The sequence below is a fragment of the Dama dama genome, chromosome 1 (genome assembly GCF_033118175.1).
Source record: "Dama dama isolate Ldn47 chromosome 1, ASM3311817v1, whole genome shotgun sequence".
NCBI lineage: Eukaryota > Metazoa > Chordata > Mammalia > Artiodactyla > Cervidae > Dama > Dama dama.
Genome location: NC_083681.1, coordinates 10,024,060 through 10,049,966, shown reverse-complemented (window position 1 = coordinate 10,049,966; position 25,907 = coordinate 10,024,060). Strand labels below are relative to the sequence as shown.

The 25,907-nt window shown below is 40.9% G+C and overlaps 1 protein-coding gene and 1 long non-coding RNA gene across 3 annotated transcripts in view; one reads left to right on the top strand and one right to left on the bottom strand.

The window, feature by feature from the left end:
• PGR (progesterone receptor) overlaps positions 1–7,809 on the bottom strand; it is a 124,022-nt gene extending 116,213 nt beyond the window's left edge. For both annotated transcript variants that reach the window (XM_061143556.1, XM_061143567.1), the window contains exons 1-2: positions 6,675–7,809; positions 5,335–5,486 (exon numbers count right to left, since the gene is read on the bottom strand). In XM_061143556.1, the coding sequence (XP_060999539.1) occupies positions 5,335–5,486; positions 6,675–7,771 (1,249 nt within the window). In that variant the 5' untranslated portion in view covers positions 7,772–7,809. The remainder of the gene's footprint in view (positions 1–5,334; positions 5,487–6,674) is intronic.
• Positions 7,810–9,059: 1,250 nt separating this feature from the next.
• The window catches only part of LOC133057265 (uncharacterized), a 46,106-nt gene continuing 29,258 nt past the window's right edge, over positions 9,060–25,907 (top strand). The window contains exon 1 of the long non-coding RNA XR_009692989.1: positions 9,060–9,088. This is a non-coding gene — a long non-coding RNA (uncharacterized LOC133057265). The remainder of the gene's footprint in view (positions 9,089–25,907) is intronic.

The window sequence follows — 25,907 nt, the reverse complement described above, 5'->3', positions numbered from 1 at the left end:
TGGTAGGCGAGTTCTATACCACTGAGCCACCAGGAAAGCCTGATATTTGCCCTGAGGAGTTGAAAACTGATGTTCACACAAATACTTGCAGACAAATCTTTAGAGCAACTTTATTCATAATTGCCAAAACCTGGAAGCAACCAAGGTGTCCTTCAGCAGATGAACAGATAAACAAACTGTGGTATATTCAGACAATGGAGTGTTATTCAGCACTAAAAAGAAATGAGCTTTTCACATGGGAGGAAGCTTCAATGCATATTTGCTAAGGGAAAAAGCTAATCTGAAAAGGCTTCCTACTGTATGATTCCAACTATATGACATTCTGGAAAAGGCAAAACTATGGGGACAATATAAATATTAGTGGTTGACAGGAGTTGGGGATGAGGAAGGGATGAACAGGAAGAGCACAAAGAATTTGGGGAGGCAGTGAAAATACTCTGTATGAAACTCTAACCGTGGATACATGTCATCAAACATTTGTCCAGATCCACCCAATGGTACAAAACCAAGTGTGAACCCTCATGTAAACTATGGACTTTCAGTGATTAGGGTGTGTTGATGCAGATTCATCAGTTGCAACAAACATACTACTCTGGTGGAGGATTCTGATCATAAGCTATGCCTGTGCAACCATGGGAGGTACATGGAAAATTTCTGTACCTTCCTCTCGATTTTGCTATAAATCTAAAATTGCTCTTAAAAATGATCTTTTACAAATTTGAATGTTCATCATTTCATACCATGGAGAATGATGCTACCACATCAGTTTTCATTTTTAGACTATGACACTAACTCCACTGAACTTCAGAAAGAAATATGCTATTCTTAAAAATACTTCATTTCTGTTCTGTTTCCTCTGTGGTCTGCTTATGATGTGCTCAGACGCTCAGTCATGTCTGACTTTTTGTGACCCCATGGATTGCAGCCTGCAAGCTCCTCTATCCATGGGATTCTCCTGGCAAGAATACTGGAGCGGGTTGCCATTTCCTCCTCCAGGGGATCTTCCCAAGTGTAGATGGAACCCTCGTCTCTTATGTCTCCTGCATTGGCAGGTGGGTTCTTTACCACTAGGACCACCTGGGAAGACTGTTTATGAGAGTGTCTTTCTAATTCTAAAGACTTCCCCACCATCCCCAGCATCTGTCGGATGGGTCAAGTGACTAGTTGTCCAGGCATGACTCATTAATATATAATATATAATAACTTGTTAAATGCATGCTAATTGATAGAATGTCCCTTTCCTCCACTACACTAAAAACTCCATGAGTGCTAAAGCCAGTTAGGTCTGTCCTGTTTTACTTTTCAACCAGCACCTAGTATAGTCGCCGGCATACAGCAGGTGCTCAATAAATATTTGGTTAATTAATGCAAAAACAAAAATTAGCTGAACATAGAGTATATTATGCTAAATGAAATAAGCCAGATGGAGATTAATACCACAGGTATCATTTACATGTGGAATTAAAAAAATAAGTTGAATTTACAGAAACACAGAACAGAGAAGTGGTTACCAGTGGCTAGAGGGTGGGGGAAAATAGGGAGAGATTGGTAAAAGGATACAAACCTTCAGGTATAAGGTGAATAAGACCTGAGGATCTAATGCATAACACTGTGACTACAATTGATAACATTGTATAACATTATATAACTGAAATTTGCCAAGAGAGTAGAACTTAAATATCCTTGCCAAAAAGAAAGGCAAATATGTGAGGTATGTTAAAAAAGTAACATACTTGATGGGGAGGAATTCTTTCACCATGCACCTATAATATAAAATCATTACAAGGTATACTTTAAATATCTTATAATTTTATTTGTCACTTATACCTCAATTAAGATAGAAAAATGAGGCATAATGTAATATAATTAAAAATCCATCAATACCTACTTAGCCTCGTATCTTCTAAACACTATGTTTCAGCTATATTAACAATATTTCCCAACCCTATGCCATCAAATGTATTCACTACAAATGCTGTCACAGTGTAAAATATGCAAAGAATAAGAGCTTGGCATCATTTGTTATGACTGGTTCTCTTAGCAAACAATCATACACTGAATGTTTAGTATTCCTAGCATTGAGCAAGTCACAGTGCATACTGAGGTAAGCCAGTGAGAAATTATCTTTTCCTTCTTAACACAAGGCCTGCATTTATAGGACTGGCAGGTCATTATGACTTCTCCTTGAAAGGCATTAAGGCAATTTCTGACCACTCCCTGGTTCACTCCAAGTATTAGTAAAGGAATGCAATGGGCTATTCAAGCAACTATTTTTTGGCTAATATATATATTTTTTTTTTCCAGCTTAAGAGGTCATTTCTCTCCTCCGCATACTCCTACTTCCTGAGGGATGTCTTTTTTCTCTGTCTCTTCTCTTTTCTGTCTCATACCAAGGGAAATTCAGTTTCCTGAGTAACTTCTCCATTAGCAATATTGTCTCCCACTTCTAACTTGGAGGAGGGATGGGGAAACTGGCTCTTGGCTCCTGAATGTGTCTTTTCATTGCAGCCCTAAATGTGGTGTTAGTATCATCCATCCATTTACATTACACACTTTCAATCACCCTTGATATTGCATTCTCCATTAGGATTCCCTTCTACCTTCTTAGAAAGTTTTCTCACTTGGCTCACATTTTTTTCTTCCAATCCTCTATTGTTTCTTTGTGAAGCTGAAACTGAATTTCCTATTATGAGAAAGAAAGTGTAGTGGTGGAAGGCATAGATTCTGGGGTCAAACACCTTGGATTTGAATCCTATTCCACTACTTCTCGTGATTTAAGGCAATTTACAAAGGCAGTTTCCTCATTTATAAACTGAAAGTGATGATAATGTCTACACCATATGGCTTAAAAGGGTCAAGACCAATACAACATTTAAATAGTCACAGGCACATAGAAAGCACTCCTGAAAGCCATTATCATCATTATCCTTGGTATTTAATATTCATATTGTTGATGATGACATTCAATTTCTGGACATACTGGCATCCACACATAGTTCTACCCTGAAGTTGTTCATCACACAGCCCTATTTTACTCTAAGATTTCAAACTGGGTATTTCTCTTCAATTACAAATATTCTTCTACTCAACTTTCTCACTCTTGAAAACTCAAAGAACCTTCTATTTTCTTGCCTTAAATGACTGATTCAAGCAAACACTGGCAATCAACCTTCTTAACCTTTAACTCTAATAATTTCCTAATATGGATCTTCAAGTCTTAGTCTAATCTTAATCTCATCAGTTTTCCTTGAATATATACACTTAACAAGTTCTTCTCAATGTCCAGAGATCAATAATTTTACTTGTCATTTAACAGCCAAATGATTTATCAACTTTTATCTTGAGCTCCTCTTCATAAACAATGTTGAATAAAGGTACTGCATTTCTATTACTCAAAATTAAAACAGAACCATGCCAACAGTAGCGGTCCAACAAATGCCTTGTCATTGCAAATTTGGGAAGAAGACATCTTTTATGTTTAGGATGCTATTCTGATAATAATGATGTGAAAACATTTATATTTTAATTAGAGTATTCTTGGTCCTATATGCACTTTTGAAGTAACTTTCAAGAATTAAGTAGCATTTGTCATATGCCTACTTTTGCATACCATCTCTGATTTATAGGCACTGCAATGAAAGAAAATCTAACTTATGTTGACTAACAATCAGCTACCAACTAATTGTATGCTCTTTAGAAACTTAGATATATGTCTTTAGGACTTGTGTATCTGTAGAAAGAGAGAGTTGGGCTGGAATAACTTGGCTTTTGGGGGACTCCAACAGGGTCATTCACTTAAGAATTAGACTAGTAAAACTATAAGTATAAAGAAAATCACATTAATGCAGACGGGAATGTTCAGGAAACCAGGATCAAAGTCAGATGGGAACAGTAACTTCAATTACCCACTGGAGAATCAACTCTTCCACACAAAGGGCTTCAAACTGTAACTATGACTAAATGATGTCAGTGGAAAGTTAAGACTACCCTCAGTCATCCCATTTTCTCACATGGCCTCTTGTCACAGCACCTCAACTAATTTAAAACGCAGTTAAAGTCCCCTGAAGTTTAATACATATGCTCAATATCAGTGAAATACATCCATCCTTCATGGGAAACAATCATGTTCTAGGAACGCACAAGAACGATTACTTTTTTTGAAGCATTAATTTCAGTAGGAGGGGTACATGTACCATTAATAGATGAGAATCATTTTCACTAAAAGGGCATAATAGTTATGAAGAATTATATGTTAGCAATCTATAGGGATAGTGAATTTGTTAAACATCTTTTGGGTTAATATTCTTTTAGGGTAAATGTGTATTAAATATGCATGTCAACTCCCTTGAATGCTCCCTTAAGGTAAAAATTCCCCACTCCCTCCTTTCCTACTTATATGTAGAGGACTCCTGAAATCAGAAAACTCACAAACAGGCAGCAAAAAAGCAGACATTCAGATCTTTGGTCCCTTGTCTAGGTGTGATCTCAGAACTCCAGAGATAACCCTAAATTCATGTCCACTTGTTATAAAATACACTTATTGCTAGAATTCAAATGTGAAATGATGTCTAAGTGCATTTCTATCTTCAAATATAAATGTGCTTGGCTGCTTAGAGTTTAGTGTAGATAAAAAGGATGAAATTAAAACATATAGTTTATAAAAGTTCAAATATGAAATACATTATGCAAATCAATCTAAAATCATTAGGTAAATATGTAATTTAGATGATTTTAAAAATATGAAAGCCTTACTTAAAGCAAAATATTTCTGCGGAAATTAAATTACTGTGGAGTTCAAATTCTTCTTTTGCTTTAAATTGTTTGCACTAAACAAAAAGGGAACTTTAAACATTTTTTTCTATAATTACCATTATATAATTATTACATAAACATCATGCAGGGAAATGACATAATTATGAAGAAAACTTGTAACTGCATCATATATACGTACATATATAATTTTGATTACTTCCACCATTTTACTTTTGGAAGAAAATTTTAATTTAGTGTATCTTACATATAATATATGCAATAGAAATATAAAAATTCAATCAGAACAAAGTTGTGTCTCTAAAGTTAATGAACAATGTTAGCATGTCCCAAGATTCATATGCTTTTGTCTAATATTAAAAGTGATAGTCAAATATTATGCAATTATAATATCTAACCACATTCAATACAGATTATAAATAAAAATATATTGTTAAAATATTATCATATATTTTTAGTTATACGGAAATACGATCATTTCTTAGAAGAAGCAAGGGCTAATCAAGATCTGTAAAATATTAGATGGTGTCCATTTACAATTAAACCAACAAGAAAGGAGCCTACCTTCCATTGCCCTTTTAAAGAAGACCTTACAGCTTCCACAGGTGAGGACACCATAGTGACAGCCTGATGCTTCATCCCCACAGATTAAACAAATCTTCTGAGGTAATGACTCAAAGCTGTACTGTGGGCTCTGGCTGGCTTCTGAATCCGGCCTTGAAATGCAAAACAAAGTACTCAATTTATTTTTAGGTCCACCACTGTCTAACACTAAAGTTTCCTTAACCCAAAATAGGCAGAGTGAAAAGGTTTTTAAAAATTACAGCCATATATCAATACAGATCTGAAAAACATAGCAAACTGAACTTGATATACTACCTGTTACTGGATTCATCACACTTGCAAGTTATTAGCCTCTCATCAGGAGTACCAACAAAAGTAATAAATAATTAATATTTAATTTTATGTTCAGGAAAAAAAAACTTCCTGCAAAACTCATTACAGAGAATCAATTTAGTCTTTTGACAAATGTTATAACCTTGTTGCACGGTGGGAAACAATAAATATGATTTTGCTTTAAGAGTACAATCATTTTAAAAAGTCATCTCTGTAATTAAACAAGTACCCGTGTTTGTCTTTTTAAAGCATTGTTCAATATATTGACACTGTTTTGACTCTTCACAACACAAGATTCCAAATACAGAGCACTTTCTTTTTTCTTTAAAATTCCATAACTCTCGTATGTAAATTAAAGTGTTTTTCAAAACTTGTATGCTAAAAGTTGTAGCGAACTTGAAACAATACTAGCCTACAGTGCACCGCAGTGATTGATGTTTAAAATCATACTGTGAACATATTACACATAAATTAATTTTAATCTAGAGATTCGGGTGAAAATGAAGCGCTAAGTGTCCAGACCCTTAAGATCGTTCTGCTTTGGATTCTGGCTGGGCACCTAGCGCCACCCCGCCCGGGAGAACGATGCGTTACCGTCTCCTCTCCGGAACGCACGTTCTCGGTAACTGTCCTTCTAGGAAGAAAAGCATTTTATAAAACCCCGGACTCGCCGCACCCTTTCGGCTCCGCGGGGCTACGGCGGACCCAGAGTGACGCTGCACTTTTAGAACTCGCGGCTGGTTCGCCTTGGGACTGCGCAGATCTGGAAAGTTTAGAAACATATTGTCGGGGAAGCCCGCTCCAGAAACAGCATAATCTGGGCCCCCGCGGGGCCCTCCCCCCTCCCCCCCAAAATAAATGAGGAGAAGAGGCGAGGAAAAGGAAGCCAAGCTGCGCTGCGCTGCGCCCCGCCTCGGCCACCCACCCCTGGCGGCCACTCGGGGCTGCCGGGCGCCGGCGGCCGGGGGCGGCCGGACCGGTCCTCACGCGCCGCGCCGGGCCCTCACCTCAGGTAGTTGAGATAGGGCTGGTAGACCTGCGGCAGGCCCTCCTTGAGCACCGCGGCCTGGTAACCGAGCTGTGGGAGCCCGTTGAGGCCGAGCGGCGGGTAGAGCGCAGGGGTGGCCCCGGCGGCGGCGGCGGCGGCGGCCGAGGTGGACGGCAGGTCCCGCGGCAGCAGGCAGGCGCCCGCGGCCGGAGCCTTGCAGGGCGGCGGCGCGAACGGGCCGGGCTGGGCCAGCGGCGCGCCCTCCGCCTTGTACAGGACGCACTCCAGGGCGGACCCCGACGCGGCCGCGGACGAGCCGGGGGCCCCTGCGGCGGCCGGGGGCGCCGCCACCTCCCCCGGCCTGGACGGCGGCGCCAGCGGGAAGTCCGCGAAGACGGCGGGGCTGGCCCCCGCCAGCAGGTAGGGCCGCGGGGAGCGTGCGGCGGCCTCGGCGACCCCCTCCTCCTCCTCCTTGATCTTCAGGGCGGGCGGCTGCGGGTCCCCGTAGAGCGAGAACGCGTCGTCCTTGGGCTCGGCGTCGGGCGGGTACGCGCAGTCGGGGAAGTCTCCGGGCGCGCCCGGGGCGGACGAGGCGGAGGGCGAGCCCCGCGGCGCGGCGAAGGCGCCGGCGACCCCGCCGTCGTAGCTGTCGCCCTCCAGCAGCTGCCGGGTGCGGGCGGCCAGGAAGGCCGAGTTGAGCGGCAGGATGGGCACGTGGATGAAGTCCATCACCGCGGTGGCCACCGGGGCGCGCCCGGGCGCGGCGGGCGCGTCATGCTCCGCCGGGGAGGCCCTGGGCGCCGAGAAGCGGGCATCTTCTTTGGGCAGCGGGGCGACGCCTCCCGCGGCCGTCCCAGGAGCGCTGATCGCGGCTCCTCCCGCGGGCCGGGCTTTGCCCTTCAGGGGCGGCCCCGAGGAGCCCTCGGGCTCCGAGTCGTCCACCTCCAGCTCCACCACCGCGGGCTGCGGAGACGGCCTCGGCGCTGGCGCGGGCCAGGGGTGGCTCGCGGCCGTCGGGGCCAGCAGCTGCCGGCACGGCGCCAGGCCCCGGGGCAGCACCTTCTGGCCGGCGGCCCCCCCGGGGGTATCGCCAGCCTTGCTCTCCGGGCGGCTCATGAGTTGGGGCAGGACCCCCTGGGCGGCGGGCGCAGCTCGGGTGTCTTGGGCAAGCTCAGGGCCAAACAGGCACCAAGGGCTGGGGGCCTCGCAGACGGCGGGGCTGGCGGGGCTCTGTTCAGGGCCGGGGGGCGCCAGCAGGGTGTCCAGGACGCTGTCCAGCAACCCGCCGTCCTTTTCCAGGGGTCTCGCAGCAGCGCCCTCTGCGGTTTCCCCTCTGGAATACGCCCCCTCCACGTCTGCCAGCGACTCTGGGTCCGGCGTCTTCCCGTCCAGGTCCTGAGCCTGGCAGGGCCGAGGGAAGATCAGCCCGTCCAGGGAGAGGGGGAGGCCCGAGGCTTTGGGCGTCGGGCCCGAGGCCTCGCCCGCCTGGAAGGGACCCGCGTCTGGGCGTCCCCGTAGAGGGGCTCCGACCTGGGTGGGCGAGGGCGCTGTGCCCGCCACGTGGGGAGCGCGGGAACCCTTCGCCTTCAGCTCAGTCATGACGCCCTGGGCTCCCCTTTTCTCCTCCCCTGTCTCTGGGGAGGGGGGGATGGCGGGAGGACGAGGGGGCGTCAGGAGGCCCGGTGCCGCGGGAGGAGAGAACAGGAGTTGAATTTGGCCGGAGCAGACGGCGAAGAGGGGGGTAACTCTCCACCTCCTGGGTGGGAAGGGGGCGGCCCCGATGGGCCTCCGCCCTCGCCCCGGGTCTGCAGGTGGGGTGGGGGGGGGGCGGCAGTCACTCTGTCTCTGAGGCAGGTGGGGAGACCAGGCGACGGCGATTGTGGGGATCCCGTAGAGCTCTCCAGGGGTGTTCCCCGGCTTCCGTCTGCGGACAGGCGACGCACAGTACTCACAAACCGCTGGGCGCACCCCAGGGGCGGCGGCTTCGCAAGCGCTGGACAGCGGCTGTGGCTCTTGACTTTTCCGCCCGCTCCAGCGCCGGGATGCTCTGCGGTCCCCTTCCTTTCCCCCGGACACCCCGGGGCTGCGTCGGCCTCTCGGCGCAGCCCATCCTCAGGAGCAGCGTCGTCTCTGTCGGCTCCAGGTCTCTCGCCACGGGCATCTCAGCGGCGCTCACATCTCTTGGCTGTCCGCGAGCACGAAGCGCCCGGAGCTGCGGGGTCCACTGCGATGCCACGTGAAGCGAAGCCTCGCGGAGCACGCTGCTAGCGCCGCGGACCCTCGCACGCTCAGATACTACGAGGCTTCACGAGCAGACCCGCCCCCCGGCTTTCCCAGCACCCCGCCTCCCCGGCGGCAGGCCCCGCCCACGGCCCCGCCCCGCCCCGCGGAGGGACCAGATCTGAAATTCCAAGCGCCAGCCGGCATTAACAGGTACTGTGGGATGGGCTGCATAAGCACATTTGATTTTGTACTGAGAACTCAGTACCAGTCTAATTGGAAAAGTGAGTGGATTGTATCAGAAGCTGAATTCTCAGCATGTCAGATTTGTAAAGATTTTACACAGAGAACGGTATTTGGCTATGTGTATTATTATTATTTTTAGAATAAATATATCGAGGATGATTCTAAATAACATGAGAGATTTTTCTCTCTTATGACTTCCATAAAAGTGAGTGCTTTCAAATGTTTCTCGCTGCAACCAACATGTTCTCTACTCCTCTTGAACCATCCTCAATGTGGCAGAGAAATTTGGGAGCAGGAGATAGCTGAGAACACTAATTTACCTGTACAAGAAGTTTGCATGTTATGTGTTTACACTTTGATTTGTCCTAAGGAGTGCGTTCCATTTTTTAATAAATAGCCCTTTAAGGAAAGTTTCCTTTAGCTTCAGCTTCCATTCTGTGCTACATCATAAATTCCTCAATAGGGATGTTGAATACTACTTTTTCTCCCCTCAGCATTCTTATTCTTAAAAATTATCTTTGAGTTTTTAAAGCAAATCACCTCTTCCTGAAGATGCAGAGAGAAGGGGAGTAGTGCAATACATGTGGGATAGCTTATTCAGTTCAGTTCAGTCGCTCAGTCGTGGCCGACTCTTTTGACCCCATGCATCGCAGCACGCCAGGCCTCCCTGTTCATCACCAACTCCTGGAGTTTACTTAAACTCATGTCCATCGAGTCGGTGTTGCCATTCAGCCATCTCATCCTCTGTCGTCCCCTTCTCCTCCTGCCCCCAGTCCCTCCCAGCATCAGGGTCTTTTCCAATGAGTCATCTCTGCATGAGGTGGCCAAAGAACTGGAGTTTCAGCTTCAGCATCAGTCCTTCCAATGAGCACCCATAAGCTAATAAATAGTCTCTGTGCTGAACCCAAGACCACTGGGTATCCTGACATCTCTTAAAGATATCACGTTCAAAAGTGAATTAATCATTTGGAAAACTCCTCGAGTCCTATCTGTGCTGATGCCCACTGGTTCTCTCAGCCTGTTATGGAGAGTACAGTGGGAGACTCCTGGGCAGGCAGAGCTGATGGAGGTAAGGAGCCTGGGTCTCTGAATCACCTGGGGAGTGTTTACACGAGAGAGAAGTAAATTTTATCATATTAGATCACTGGGAATCAATTGTTTGGGCCGTTAGCTTACTCTGATTGACTAGTTTTAAATATGCAGGAGTTAGGCAGGCAGAGGAGGGCTGAGGAGAACTCCAGGAAGCAGATATACTATGTTCACAGGACATCAAATAGGAAGACATAATATGGGAATTGCAAGGAGGCTGTTATGGATAGAGTATGGGGTAAATTGGGGAATGGAAGAGGATAAGGCCAGAGAAGTGAACTAATTTATTGTTATTAATACTGTTGTTGTTTTTAGGCTTTCCTTTTTCCAGTGTATTTTAAACTACTTAACGTGCTTTATTGGCTATAATTCGCATATCATATGGTTCACATGTCTTAAAGTGTACAATTCAGTGGCTCTAAGCTTATGCACAGTTGTATAACTATCACCACTGTTAATTTTAGAACATTTACATCACCCCTAAAAGAAACTCATGTATGGATGTGAGACCTGGACTGTGAAGAAAGCTGAGCACCGAAAAATTGATGCTTTTGAACTGTGGTGTTGGAGAGGACTCTTGAGAGTCCCTTGGACTGCAAGGAGATCCAACCAGTCCATCCTAAAGGAGATCAGTCCTGGGTGTTCATTGGAGGAACTGATGCTGAAGCTGAAACTCCAATACTTTGGCCACCTCATGTGAAGAGTTGACTCATTGGAAAAGACCCTGATGCTGGGAGGGATTGGGGGCAGGAGGAGAAGGGGATGACAGAGGATGAGATGGCTGGATGGCATCACCGACTCCATGGACATGAGTTTGAGTAAACTCTGAGAGTTGGTGATGGACAGGGAGGCCTGGCATGCTGCGATTCATGGGGTCGCAAAGAGCCAAACACGACTGAGTGACTGAACTAAATTGAACAGAACTGAAAAGAAACTCCATATTCATTAGCAGTCACTCCTCTTTTTCTCTTAAAACCTTTTCAACAGTCCACTGAATCTACTTTCCTTCTCTGCATTTGCCTATCCTGGATATTTCATATAAATAGAATCATACCATATGTGGTCTTTTTCGCTGGCTTCTTTCACATGGTATGTGAAAGAAGGTTTCCAGGTTCAGTCACATGGTAGTATGTATCAGTACCTCACTTCTTTTTAATTGCCAAGTAGTATTTCATTCTATGAATATAATTTGATTTACTATACTATGATTTATGAATATGCTATGATCTTGATTATCTGTTTAGAAGTTGTTGGACATTTGGGCTGTTTCTACTTGGAGGCTACTATGAATAAGACTACTATTAACATTCATGTACAAGTTTTCATGTGAACATGTATTTTCATTTCTCTGGGTTACACTGAAGATTATATTATTATTATTATATATAATATATATAATTGTAATATATTATTATATATTATAATTATATTATATATAATATAATGTGTATAATAATATTATTATATATTATTATATTATATATATTATTATATTATACTGAGGATTAGAATTGCTTGGTCATATAGTAACTCTAGGTTTAACCTTTTGAAGAATTGCAGACTGTTTTCCAAAGTGACTAGACATATTATATTTCCACTGACAGTGTATAAAGGTTCCAACTTCTTCCCTTTCTTGGAATTGCTCGTTACGGTCTTTTATCATAGCTCTCCTAGTGTATGAGAAGGGGTATTTCACTGTGGTTTTGATTTGCCCTTGCCCGGAGGCTAATGCTGTAGAATCTGTAGGTTGTGTAGAATCTGGACAGCACTGCCAGGTCATCTTTCAGACCTTTACCCGTGTTAACTTGTTGAACCTTTCAACAGTTCCACAAAGTAGGTACTGTTTTCTCCATTTCATAGTTGAGAAAACTGCAGCTCTGTTTCCCAATATTATGAAGACAATAAGTTATATTTGGCCCTAGGTAATCAAATGCCAGTATTCCTAGGAGTGTGATTTTTAAATAGCAGATGGCTCAGAATGGGGGTTCCAGATTGCTATAGCTGTAATATTTGGCACTAAATCTCATTTTAAATGACACACTATATTTGGCTTAATTTTGATTGACTATACAAATTTCCTCAAACCAGGCAAGTCTGACTAAGATATTTCCACAAGACTTAAATTCTTGAAGTAAGAAAACAATAATAAAAATTCTCAACATGTCCTAAATCACCATTATGCCATGAAATTTGATACTGAGTGATTAGCATTGTTGACGAAAGAATTCCTAAATATATTAATCTTTAAGTGAAACAAGCTCACTATTTAAATACACTGGCTTCAAGTAGGACTGCCAAATGATCCAGCAATTCTGCTACTGGGTATTTATTTAAAAAATAAACACAAACACTAATTAGAAAAGATGTATGTATCTGTATGTTCACTGCAACACTATTTACAATAGCCAATATATGGAAGCAATCTAAGTGCCCATTAATAGATGAATGGATATAAGAAGATGTGATATATACATAATATATAATGAAATATTACTCAACTGTAGAAAAGAATGGAATCTTGCCATCTGCAACCACAAGGATGAACTGTGAGGGCATTATGTTACCTGAAATAAGTCAGACAAAGAAAGACAAATATTGTATGATTTCACTTATATGTGTGGAACCTAGAAAACTAATAAACAAACATAACAAAATAGAAACAAAGTTATAGATGCAGAGAACAAACAGGTGGTTGCCAGAGGGAGGGGGATATTGGGGGTGGGGTGTGAAAGAAATAGATGAAGGAGATTAGGTGAAAGAAACTTACAGTTGCAAAATAAATGAATCAGGGATATGAAATGCACAATGTGGGGAATATAGTCACTAACTATGTAATAACTTTGTATGGTGACATATCATAACTAGACTTATCATGATGGTCATTTCGAAATGTATAGAAATATTGAATCACCATGTTGTGTAACAGGAATTAACATAGTGTTGTAAGTCAATTATACTTAAAAAAAAAACCAAACTCATATAAAAAGAGATCAGATTTGTGGGTACCAGAGGCAAGGGGAGGGGTGGAATTGAAAAATGCAGTAAAAAAGTACAAACTCCCAGTTATAAATAAGCACTAAATGTACAACGTGATAAGTTGTACATTTAATTAACAGTGCTTATGTTATATATTAAAGTTGTTAAGAGAGTGAATCCTAAGAGTTCTCATCACAGGGAAAATTTTCTATTTCTTTAATATTGTATCTATAAGATGATGGATATTCACTGAACTTACTGTGATAATTATTTCATGATGGATGTAACTCAAAGCATTATACTGTACACCTTAAACTTAATATAGTCCTGTATGTCAGTTATATCTGAATAAAACTGGAAGAAAAAAGCTTAGTGGATAAATTCAGGTGTGATGGGGCTAACTCCAAATATTACTGCAGACTATTTTTTTAAGACAATTAGTTAGTTCAAGTCCGGAAGTTTAAAAAATTGTTTAAGCAAGAAAAAGCCTTATTAAAATAAAATTGTCATATAATATTCTGCTTATATTTAAAGTGTACATTTTGTTGAGCTTTACCATAAGTATATACCTTTGAAGCCATCACCACAGAAAAAGATGATAATTATACCATCTTCCTCTAGAAGTTTCCTTATATCACTTTTTAATCCCTTCCCTTTTTCTATCCCCTCCAATTTCTGTCACTCCTCGTGAATCTCTAGGCAACCACTAATCTGCTTTTTGTCATTATAGTTTAAAAAATTTTATAACTGATTTATTAAATGTATTAAATTATATACACATAGTTTTTTTCAGGACTAAGTATCTGATTTAATTTTTTAATTTATAGGCTTTTTAGACTAGCTTTACATTTACAGAGAAATTAAACAGATCATAAGAGTTTCCCTACATCCTCTGTGTAGTTTTTCTTATTGCCATATTAATATGGTATATTTGTTAATTAATGAACTAATATTGCTATTAGGTTGGTGCAAAACTCATTGCAATTTTGCATTGTTGAACTTTGCTATTTGATATTGGAATACATTCTTAAATGTGGTTATATTCTGCCTCATTTTAATGTGCATTTATCACTTTTTGGTTTTTCTAATGACTTATTACTTGCTATTTATGTCATGTTTATTTTAGACTAGGGAAATGATGTTAGGCTTCCCTTGTGGCTCAGCTGGTAAAGAATCCACCTGCAATACCGAAGACCTGGGTTCGATCCCTGGGTTGGGAAGATCCCCTGGAGAAGGGAAAGGCTACCCATTCCAGTATTCTGGCCTGGAGAATTCCATGGACTGAATAGTCCCTGGGGTCGCAAAGAGTTGGACATGACTGCACAACTTTATTTCACTTCACTTCACTTCAATGATGTTAGACAAAAAGCAAATTCAAGCAGTTTTCTTGTTCAAGTTCAAAATGGGTCATAAAGCAGCAAAGACAAGTCACTGGAGCGCAGTGACCAGTCATCGGAAGTTGACAGTGATCGATTGAGAGGATCTTTGATGCTGATCCTCTTACAGTTACACAGGAAATTGCCAAACTACTCAATGTCAACCTTTCCGTAGTCATTTGGCATTTGAAAAATTGGAAAGGTGAAAAGCCCAATGAGTGGGTACCTCAAGAGCTGACTGCAAATCAAAAAATAAAAAAATCGTCATTTTGAAGTGTCTGTCGACTTCTCTTATTCTACATAACCACAAACTATCTCTCCATATAGAACAGCCAGGGACTACTGTTGGACTGAGCTCAGTGACTGGACTGAGAAGAAGCTCCAAAGCACTTCCCAAAGCCAAACTTGCACCAAATGAGTCATGATCACTGTTTGGCGGTCTGCTGCCAGTCTGGTCCAGTATAGCTTTCTGAATCCCAGCAGAACCATTACCTCTGAGGAGTATGCTCAGCACATCGATGAGGTGCACCTGGGGGCTCAGCAGTAAACAACCTGACTGCAATGCAGGAGACCCGGGTTCGATCCCTAGGTCGGGAAGATCCTCTGGAGGAGGGCATGACAACCCACTCCAGTATTCTTGCCTGGACAGAGGAGCCTGGCGGGCTACAGTCCACGGGGTCGCAAAGAGTCAGACACAACTGAGCGACTAAGGACAGCACAGCACACACGGAGTTTTGCCTCATCCACCATATTCACCTGACCTCTTGCTGACCGACTACCACTTCTTCAAGCATCTCGGTAACTTTTTGCAGGGAAAATGCTTTCCAAGAGTTCCATGAATCCCAAAGTCAGGATTTTTATGCTACAGGAATAAACAGGGTTTTATTTCTCATTGGCAAAAATGTGTTGAGTGTATTGGTTCCTATCTTGATTAATAAAGATGTTATAATGATTTAAAATTCACAATCCAAAATTGCAATTACATTTGCACCAACCTAATACTAGTTTCTCTTGAGAAACCTGTATGCAGGTCAGGAAGCAACAGTTAGAACTGAGCATGGAACAACAGACTGGTTCCAAATAGGAAAAGGAGTTCGTCAAGCCTGTATATTGTCACCCTGCTTATTTAACTTCTATGCAGAGTACATCATGAGAAACGCTGGGCTGGAAGAAGCACAAGCTGGAATCAAGATTGCCAGGAGAAATATCAATAACCTCAGATATACAGATGACACCACCCTTATGGCAGAAAGTGAAGAGGAACTAAAGAGCCTCTTGATGAAAGTGAAAGAGGAGAGTGAAAAAGTTGGCTTAAAGCTCAACATTCAGAAAACTAAGATCATGGCTTCTGGTCCCATCACTTCATGGGAAATAGATGGGGAGACAGTGGAAACAGTGTCAGACTTTATTTTTTTGGGCTCCAAAATGACTGCAGATGGTGACTGCAGCCATGAAATTAAAACGCATATGCCTTGGAAGGAAAGTTATGACCAACCTAGATAGCATATTAAAAAGCAGAGACATTACTTTGCCAACAAAGGTCCATCTGGTCAAGGCTATGGTTTTTCCAGTGGTCATGTATAGATGTGAGAGTTGGACTGTTAAGAAAGCTGAGCACCAAAGAATTGATGATTTTGAACTGTGATGTTGGAGAAGACTCTTGAGAGTCCCTTGGACTGCAAGGAGATCCAACCAGTCCATCCTAAAGGAGATCAGTCCTGGGTGTTCATTGGAAGGACTGATGTTGAAGCTGAAACTCCAATACTTTGGCCACCTCATGCGAAGAGCTGACTCATTGGATGAGACCCTGATGCTGCGAGAGATTGGGGGCAAGAGGAGAAGGGGATGACAGAGGATGAGATGGCTGGATGGCATCACTGACTCGATGGACATGAGTTTGAGTAAACTCCGGGAGTTGTTGATGGACAGGGAGCCCTGGCGTGCTGCAATTCATGGGGTTGCAAAGAGTCAGACACAGCTGAGCGACTGAACTGAACTAAATACTAGTTCCCTCCTTTAGGGTGGAGTATCTACATAACTTACTTGGAATTCTTCTGCATGGGAGATTTACCTCTTTTCTCCCATTTACCAATTTATTCAGTGTTTTATTTATATCAGTATGAACTCATGGGTATTTATTTTATACTTTGAGTTACAATCTATTTTATTTTTATGCTCAAGTTGTTTCATCTTTGGGCATTGGAAGCTCATGTATGTATTTGTTCATGTCTGTGTCTGAGCAATTTCTTAATTTCTGGCATTTCAAAATGCACTTTGACTCAGCTCGTCTGTTTACTGCCCCAGTTCTAGAATCAGCCATGTATTGGAAAATGACATTAGAAATTAGTATCTGAGTGCTAAGTGTGTTCTACATTTATTTTTGTTTCTTAGAATCTTATAGCATATGCTTTTTTTCATCTAGCTTCTTTTACTCAGCGTATTTATTTTAAGATTCACTTATATTGTAGTGTGTCTCAAAAGCTCATTTTTTAAAAATTGCTGAGTAGTAATCCATTGTATGGATATACCATATTTGTTTTTCAATTTATATGTTGATAAACATTTCATTTTTTCCCAGTTTTTAAGTATCACAGGCAAAGCTACTATGAAAATGTGTCTACAGATTTTTGTGTGGACATAGTTTTACTTTCTCAAGGGTACATATGCAGAAATGAAATGGCCAGATAAATTAATAGGTGTACGTTTAACTACCATACAATTTCCAAAGTTGCCATACTGTTTTACCTTCCCACCAATAGTATATTACAGTTCTAATTCTTCTATATCCCAGATAATGGTTAGTATGGTCAGTTTTAATTTTGACAATAGAACTGGACATGGAACAACAGACTGGTTCCAAATAGGAAAAGGAGTATGTCAAACCTATATATTGTCACCCTGCTTATTTAACTTCTATGCAGAGTACATCATGAGAAACGCTGGGCTGGAAGAAGCACAAGCTGGAATCAAGATTGCCAGGAGAAATATCAATAATCTCAGATATGCAGATGACACCACCCTTATGGCAGAAAGTGAAGAGGAACTAAAAAGCCTCTTGATGAAAGCGAGGGAGGAGAGTGAAAAAGTTGGCTTAAAGCTCAACATTCAGAAAACTAAGATCATGGCATCTGGTCCCATCACTTCATGGCAGATGGGGAGACAGTGGAAACAGTGTCAGACTTTATTTTTTTGGGCTCCAAAATCACTGCAGATAGTGCCTGCAGACATGAAATTAAAAGACGCTTACTCCTTGGAAGGAAAGTTATGACCAATGTAGACAGCATATTGAAAAGCAGAGACCTTATTTTGCCAACAAAGGTCCGTCTGGTCAAGGCTATGGTTTTTCCATGGTCATGTATGGATGTGAGAACTGGACTGTGAAGAAAGCTGAGCGCCAAAAAATTGATGCTTTTGAACTGTGGTGTTGGAAAAGACTCTTGAGAGTCCCTTGGACTGCAAGGAGATCCAACCAGGCCATCCTGAAGGAGATCAGTCCTGGGTGTTCATTGGAAGGACTGATGTTGAAGCTGAAACTCCAATACTTTGGCCACCTCATGCGAAGAGTTGACTTATTGGAAGAGACCCTGATGCTGGGAGGGATTGGGGGCAAGTGGAGAAGGGGACGACAGAGGATGAGATGGCTGGGTGGCATCACCGACTCGATGGACTTGAGTTTGAGTAAACTCCGGGAGTTTGTGATGGACAGGGAGGCCTGGCGTGCTGTGATTCATGGGGTCGCAAAGAGTCGGACACGACTGAGCGACTGAACTGAACTGAACTGAATAGATAAAGTAGTGGTATCTCATTGTGGCTTCAATAATGTTTATCATCTTTTAATGTGCTTATTTGCTATCTGTGTATCTTCTTTACTGTGTCTTTTAAAATATTTGTTTGCTTTTTAAAAGTTATTTCCTTATTGTTGAATTTTATGAATTCTTTATGAATTCTGATGTAAGTCCACTGTTATACATGTGATTTGAAAATATTTTCTCTTAACCTGTACCTTATCTTTAAGTTCTCTTAAGAGTGTCCTTTAAAGAACATATGTTTTTAATATCGATAAAAATCTAATTTATCAATTTACACTTTTATGAGTTTTTCTTTTCTTGCCAGTGTCATAGTTAAAAATCTTCGCCAAACTCAAGGTCACAAAAGTTTATTCCTGTATTTCCTTTTTGTTTTATAGTTTTTAGTTTTACATTTACATCTATGAATCATTTTAAGTTACTTTTTAATGTGGCATGAGGTGTAGATCGAAGTTTTTGGTTTTGTTTTGTGTATGAGTATTCAGTTGTTCCAGCATCATTTGCCTAAAAGAATATTCTTTCTCCACTTAAATGCCTTTATAATTTTGTTGTAAATCAGTTATTCATCTCTGTGGGGGTCTCTTTCCAGGTTCTGATTTTTTGTTTTGTTCTTCTGTCTGACAATCTTTGTGTCAATGACACATTGTCTTGATCACTGTAGTTGTGTGATAGGTCTTAGACTCTTGAAGTATTATACTGTTCCAGGTTTATTTCTTTTTCAAAATTATTTTGGTTGTTCTGGTTCCTTTGCATTTTCATCTAAATTTTAGAATCAGTTTAACAGATTCTGCAAACAAGTCTGCTGCAATATTGATTGGGATTGAATTGAAATAGATCATTTTGGAGAAGAATTGATATCTCATCAACATTAAATTATCCATTTTCCCATGAAGATGGTATGTATCTCCATTTCTTTAGGCCCAATTTCTCTCAGCAATATTTTGAAGCTTTTGTTGTACACAAAAAGCTTTTTGTGAAAGCCTTTGCTTTCACATTTTTGTCAGTTTTGTCTTCAGTTATTACACATTTTTAATGTTATTCTGAATGGTATCTATATAAATTTTCTAATGCTGAGAAATAAGTGACCATAATTTATGTAATTAATAATAAGCTAAGTTAGTTGCTTAAGTATCACCCAGTGACTATCTTTTTCCATGGGTCAGGAATCTGGACATGGGTTGGTTGGATCCGCTGCTCAGGGCTCTCATGGCTTACCAGTGGGTCAGCCACGATTGCATCATAAGAGGCTCAGCCTGCTCTTCCAGGTTCATTCAGGTAATGACAGAGTTTAGTTCCTTCAGCTCTCAGGCTCAGTGTGGCTTCCATCTTCTTTGAGGTTGGCAGGAGATTGTATTCAAGCTTTAAAAAAATATATTTATTTATTTATATGGCAGGATCTTAGTTGCAGCATGGTGGACTCTCTCATTGTGGCACTCGGGCTGAGTTACTTGAGCAAGGATCAAACCCACATCTCCTGTATTGGAAGACAGATTCTCAATCACTGGGTCATCAGGGAAGTCTCTTCATTCATGCTTTTTAAGGACTTCTGCCTGACAAAGTCAGACCCACTAGATACTCTCCATTTTGATCAACTCAAAACAAAATGACTTGGCAATCTTAATTACATCAACAGATTTCCTTTTGCCAGAAATGTAACATAATCATGGCAGTAAATCCATCATTTTGACCAGTCTTACTCACATTTGAGGGGACTAATTATACAAATCATGTACACTATGGGGAGAGAATTTTGGAGACCATTTTATAACTATGCTTAACTATTGTTTTATATTTCTCATTTCTAGTATTTAGAAATAGGGTTCTAGTATTTAGAAATACAGTTGATTTTTAAATTGAAGTGATAGATGGTGAATGTCCCTGGTGGTTTCCTGATTATATTGGGAAAAATATTCAGTCTTTCACCATTAAGTATGATGTTAGCTGCAGATTTTTTCATAGATTTCCCCTTATCAGATTCAGGGTGTAAGCTTCCATTCCTTTCTTTGCTGAGAGGTAATTAAGAGTAGATGTGCTTTCTTTTGTCAGATGAGCTATCTATTGAGATGATCCTTAAGGCTTTTCTTTATTAGTTTGTTAATATGGTGAATTACATAAATTGAGTTTTGATTGTAAGCCAACCTTGTATTCCTGGGATAAACCTTAGTTAGTCATGATGTGATCTATATATATTACACTTCATTTGTTAAAAGCTTGGTAGAATTTTTAAATCCTGTGGGATATTGGTTGCTCTCTTAAACTGAAGAAAGTAGAGAAAACCACTAGGCCATTCAGTAATGACCTAAATCAAATCCCTTATGATTATAGAGTGGAAGTGACAAATAGATTCAAGGGATTAGATCAGATAGACAGAGCGCCAGAAGAACTATGGACAGAGGTTGGTAACACTGTACAGGAGGCAGTGATCAAAACCATCCCCAAGAAAAAGAAATGCAAAAAGGCAAAATAGTTGTCTGAGGAAGCCTTACAAATAGCTGATAAAAGAAGAGAAGTGAAAGGCAAAGGAGAAAAGGAAAGATATACCCGTCTGAAGGCAGAATTCCAAAGAATAGCAAGGAGAGGCAAGAAAGCCTTTCTAAGTGATCATTGCAAAAAAAAAAAAAGAGGAAAACAATAGAATGGGAAAGAATAGAGTTATCTTCAAGAAAATTAGAGATATCCAGGGAACACTTCATGCAAAGATGGGCACAATAAAGGACAGAAATCGTATGGACCTATGAGAAGCATAAGATATCAAGAAGAGGTGGCAAGAATGCATAGAAGAACTATACAAAAGAGATCTTAATAAGATAACCATGATGGTGTGATCACCCATCTAGAGCCAGACACCCTGGAGTGCGAAGTCGAGTGGGCCTTAGGGAGCATCACTATGAACAAAGCTAGTGGAGGTGATGGAATTTCAGGTGAGCTATTTCAAATCCTAAAATATGGTGCTGTGAAAGTGTTGTACTAAATGTACTAGGAAATTTTGAAAACTCAGCAGTGGCCACAGGCCTGGAAAAGATCAATTTTCATTCCAATCTCAAAGAAAGGCAATGCCAAAGAATGTTCAAACTACTATACAATTGCACTCATTTGACATACTAGCAAAGTAATGCTCAGAATTCTCCAAGTGAGGCTTCAGCAGTAGGTGAACCGAGAACTTCCAGATGTTGAAGCTGGATTTAGAAAAGGCAGAGGAACCGGAGATCAAATTGCCAGCATCTATTGGATCATATAAAAAGCAAGAGAATTTCAGAAAATCATCTACTCCTTCTTCAGTGACTCTGTTAAACCTTTGAGTGTGTGGATTATGACAAACTGTGAAAAATTCTTCAGAGATGGGAATATCAGACCACTTTACCTGCCTCCTGAGAAATATGTTTGCAGATCAAGAAGCAGGAGTTAGAACCAGACATGGAAAATGTCCTGGTTCCAAATTGGGAAAGAAGTACATCAAGGCTTGTCACCCTGCTTATTTACCTTATATGCAGAGTACATCAGGCTGGATGCAAAATTCCAGGCTGGATGAAGCACAAGCTGGAATCAAGATTGCTAGGAGAAATTTCAATAGCCTCAGATATGCATATAACACCACCCTTGTGGCAGAAAGCAAAGAGGAACTAAAAAGCCTCTTGAGGAGGGTGAAAGAGGAGAATGAAAAAGTTGGTTTAAACTCAACATTCAAGAAACTAATATCATGGCAGCTGGTCCCAACGCTTCATGACTAATAGATGAGGAAATAATGGAAACAGTGAGAGACTATTTTTTGGGCTCCAAAATCACTGCAGATGGTGATGGCAGCCGTGAAATTAAAAGACTCTTGCTCCTTGGAAGAAAAGTTATGACCAGCCTAGACAGCATATTAAAAAACAGAGACATTACTTTGCCAACAAATGTCTATCTAGTCAAGGCTGTGGTTTTTTCAGTAGTCATGTATGGACGTGAGAGTTGAACCATAAAACAGGTTAAATGCTGAAGAAATTGATGCTTTTGAATTATGGTGCTGAAGAAGACTCTTGACAGTTCCTTGGGCTGGGAGGAGGTCAAACCAGTCAATCCTAAACAAAATCAGACGTCAATATTCATTGGAAGGACTGATGCTGAAGCTGAAGCTTCAATACTTTGGCCACCTGATGCGAAGAGCTGAAAGTGAAAGTGCAAATCACTCAGTTGTGTCCGACTCTTTGTGACCCCATGGACTATACAGTCCATGGAATTCTCCAAGCTGGAGAATTCTCCAAGTCCATGGAATTCTCCAATACTGGAATGGGTAGCCTTTCCCTTCCCCAGGGGATCTTCCCAACCCAGGGATTGAGCTGAGGTCTTCTAAGTTGCAGGCGGATTTTTTACCAGCTAAGCTGCAAGGGATGCAAAGAGCTAACTCATTGGAAAAGACCCTTAAGCTGGGAAAGACTGAAGGCAGAAGAAGGGGATGACAGAGGACAGGATGGTTGAATGTCATCACTGATTCAATGGACATGAATTTGAGTAAGCTCCAGGAGTTGATGAAGGACAGGGAAGCCTGGTGTGTTGCAGCCTATGGCGTCACAAAGAGTTGGACATGACTGAGCAACTTTTTGTGTAATGACTTTGGTTTTTGTATTATGGATTTTAATAAATACATGGCATATTTTCAAATTTCGAGAATAAAGCAAAAGATACAACAAAATTTTTGTTCTCCACAAATACATGTATTTTGACACCAGCTGTTCTTTGGTGGTGTCTTTTCACTACAACAGTGGAGATAGCATGCAAAGAAATCCATGAAACTTTTGTAAACTTAGAAAGATGATTGACTTTTGACAAGTTTAATCCACTTTTTATAGTGAACAAAGGAGTTGTTCATTCATTTTACAAACATCAGCCTTCATATTTTCTGCTCTATCACATATAAGGCTCTGAAAACTTTGTAATATAAGTATTATTATCTTAACTTTAGGGCTTCCTTCATAGCTCATTCGGGAAAGAGTCTGCCTGCAATGCAAGAGACCCAGGTTTGATTCCTGGGTGGGGAAGATCCCCTGGAGAAGGAAATGGCAACCCACTCCAGTACTCTTGCCTGGAGAATCCCATGGACAGAGGAGCCTGGCTGGCTACTGTCTATGGGGTTGCAAGAGTTGGACACGACTGAGCGACTAAGCACACACAGTGCATATCTCAACTTGGCAGATGAGAAAATTGCTAGGTCACGGACCTAATAATTAGTAGAGTCAGAACTCACTACTATGACTTTTAATTTCAAATCTAGTGCTATTTTCACTTTACATAGTGTTTCTGTATTCTTACAGTTCCATACTATTGGTAGTTGACAAGGCTCATGGAATAGTATAGAAATATTTGCTTGCTCTAAGGCCTCAGAAATATGTAACATTCAGAAAGGCATTTCACACCACTTGGACCTATGATTTAGTTAGTTTGGAATTTTTTTTATTGTTTATACAACATTGTGAGTTGGAATTCTTCTGTATTTGTAAAGGGATGATTGTTGATGAATGTTGGTCCTTGAAGTGAGTATACACAGATCACTTCTATAACCCTTCTTGGCACATTTCCCTGGATTCTGAATCTAGCGCTCCATATAACTCTTGGGTTGTTCAGGCCTCTCCACAGATGTACTGACCAGCTACCACATAATACCTGCTGTCTGTATCCACGTCAAGTAGGATATATTTTGACTTCAAGTGACAGGGTACTCAATAAAAAGTGACTTAATAATAGATATTTATCATCTCACATGACAGGAAAGTAGTTCTAAGTTTGGTTAACTGTGGGTCACTGTGTCCTCAGGGTTTCACACTCTTCATCTTTCCAGTCAGCTGGCACCAGAGGCTTGGGTTTTATCTCTTTATTGTTCCCTAGTGCCCAAAGATGGCATCAGAGTCTCACATAACTTCATCCAAAATTAGGAATAAGGCAAGTTTCTCCTGACATGTTTTTTCTTTAAATCAAGGAAGAAAACCTTATCCAGAAGCTGACCTCATAGACATCCTATCAAGACTTATTGGCTAGAACTAGGTCATCTGCCCCCCACTAAACCTATTACTCAAAGGAAAATTTGATTAGATTAATTGTGATTCATCTCCTGCAGCTGAGTCCACTGTTCTGCCTACTTTGCTACCAAAATTGGGGTTATATTAAAAAAGAATAAAAGCTAGGATGGAAATTCAACAAGTAGTATCTGATGTCATTTGAAGTCTTATTTTGCTCAGAATCCTAAATAATATTTAATGTAAACTGAGAAATTCACACTCATGTATGAATGAATTTGATAGCCTACATATTTTCATAAATATAAACTTCACAAATTATCTTTACAATAATTATTTTTCATGTATACGTTTATACATACTTGTGATTCTCTCTAATATAATATTTTTAAGTGACTATGAATTCAGTATATCCTGTCTGTACACTGACTTATTCTTCAAATTTTTGCACTAATTACTGCCTATGGCATTCATTTTTTGGGTTTTACAGTTTAGTATGTAGTTGTCCAGAGTTTACAAATAAGTGCATTTGTTACATTTGTCTGTTCTTGGAACTATGTACACTTACATACATGGCTTGTATTACAGTTCTGAAATAATTTTATAGCTTAGTTTTTTCCTTAAAGTAATATGATTTTTTAGGAATTTTCCAAATTACCATTAAAAATCTATATGGAATGATGTGGGATGAGGCATGATTGGCAGATATATTAACAGGCACTAAAGATCTATCATAGTTAACCTATAGTTGATACTGTTTAATGTGAGTCATTCATTAAAAATTTTATTATATAAACTTCAAATTTGTCTAAGAAGGAGCAAAGGAATCTAGTATTTCTCTGGGTAATTTTGATAAAAAAGAACAAATGCTGTATATTAATAAAATAACTGTTTTTCCTACATTAAACACCAGAAATGATCCTTTCCTTATAAGGTTGCTAAGAAGATCAATGGTAATTGTATAGTTAAATTAAGGGTTAATTAAAGGTTAAAATAAGGGAACTATGATAATTATAAGTTTCAAGCTGTAATACATGAAATATAAAAGGAAGGGTTTTTTGTTTTTTTGTTTTTTTTTTTTTTAGTTTTGCCGTTCTACTTCATACAAGTATTATTAACACTGAGAAGAACATTGGAGTGGATCCCTCCACCCCATCCGGAAGAGGTGTATATCCACATAATCCATATGTGTGCTTAGTCACTCAGTCGTGTTCAACTCATTGCGACCCCATAGACTGTAGCCCGCCAGGCTCCTGTGTCCATGGGATTCTCCAGGCAAGAATACTGGAGTGGATTGGCATGCCCTTCTCCAGAGGATCTTCCCAGCCCAGGGATCAAATCCAGGTCTCCCGCATTGCAGGCGGATACTTTACTATCTGAGCCACAAGGAAGCCCACATAATCCATATAATTTGCAAAATATACAGTAAACAAAATTTAAAGTGTAAGATCAGGTGCAGTAATAAAAAAAATTCGTACTTGATGCCAGATCATTTCTGGAACTGGAGGCGTTTTTTTTTTAAGTTGTGAGTCAAACTCATTGCTCCCAAAGA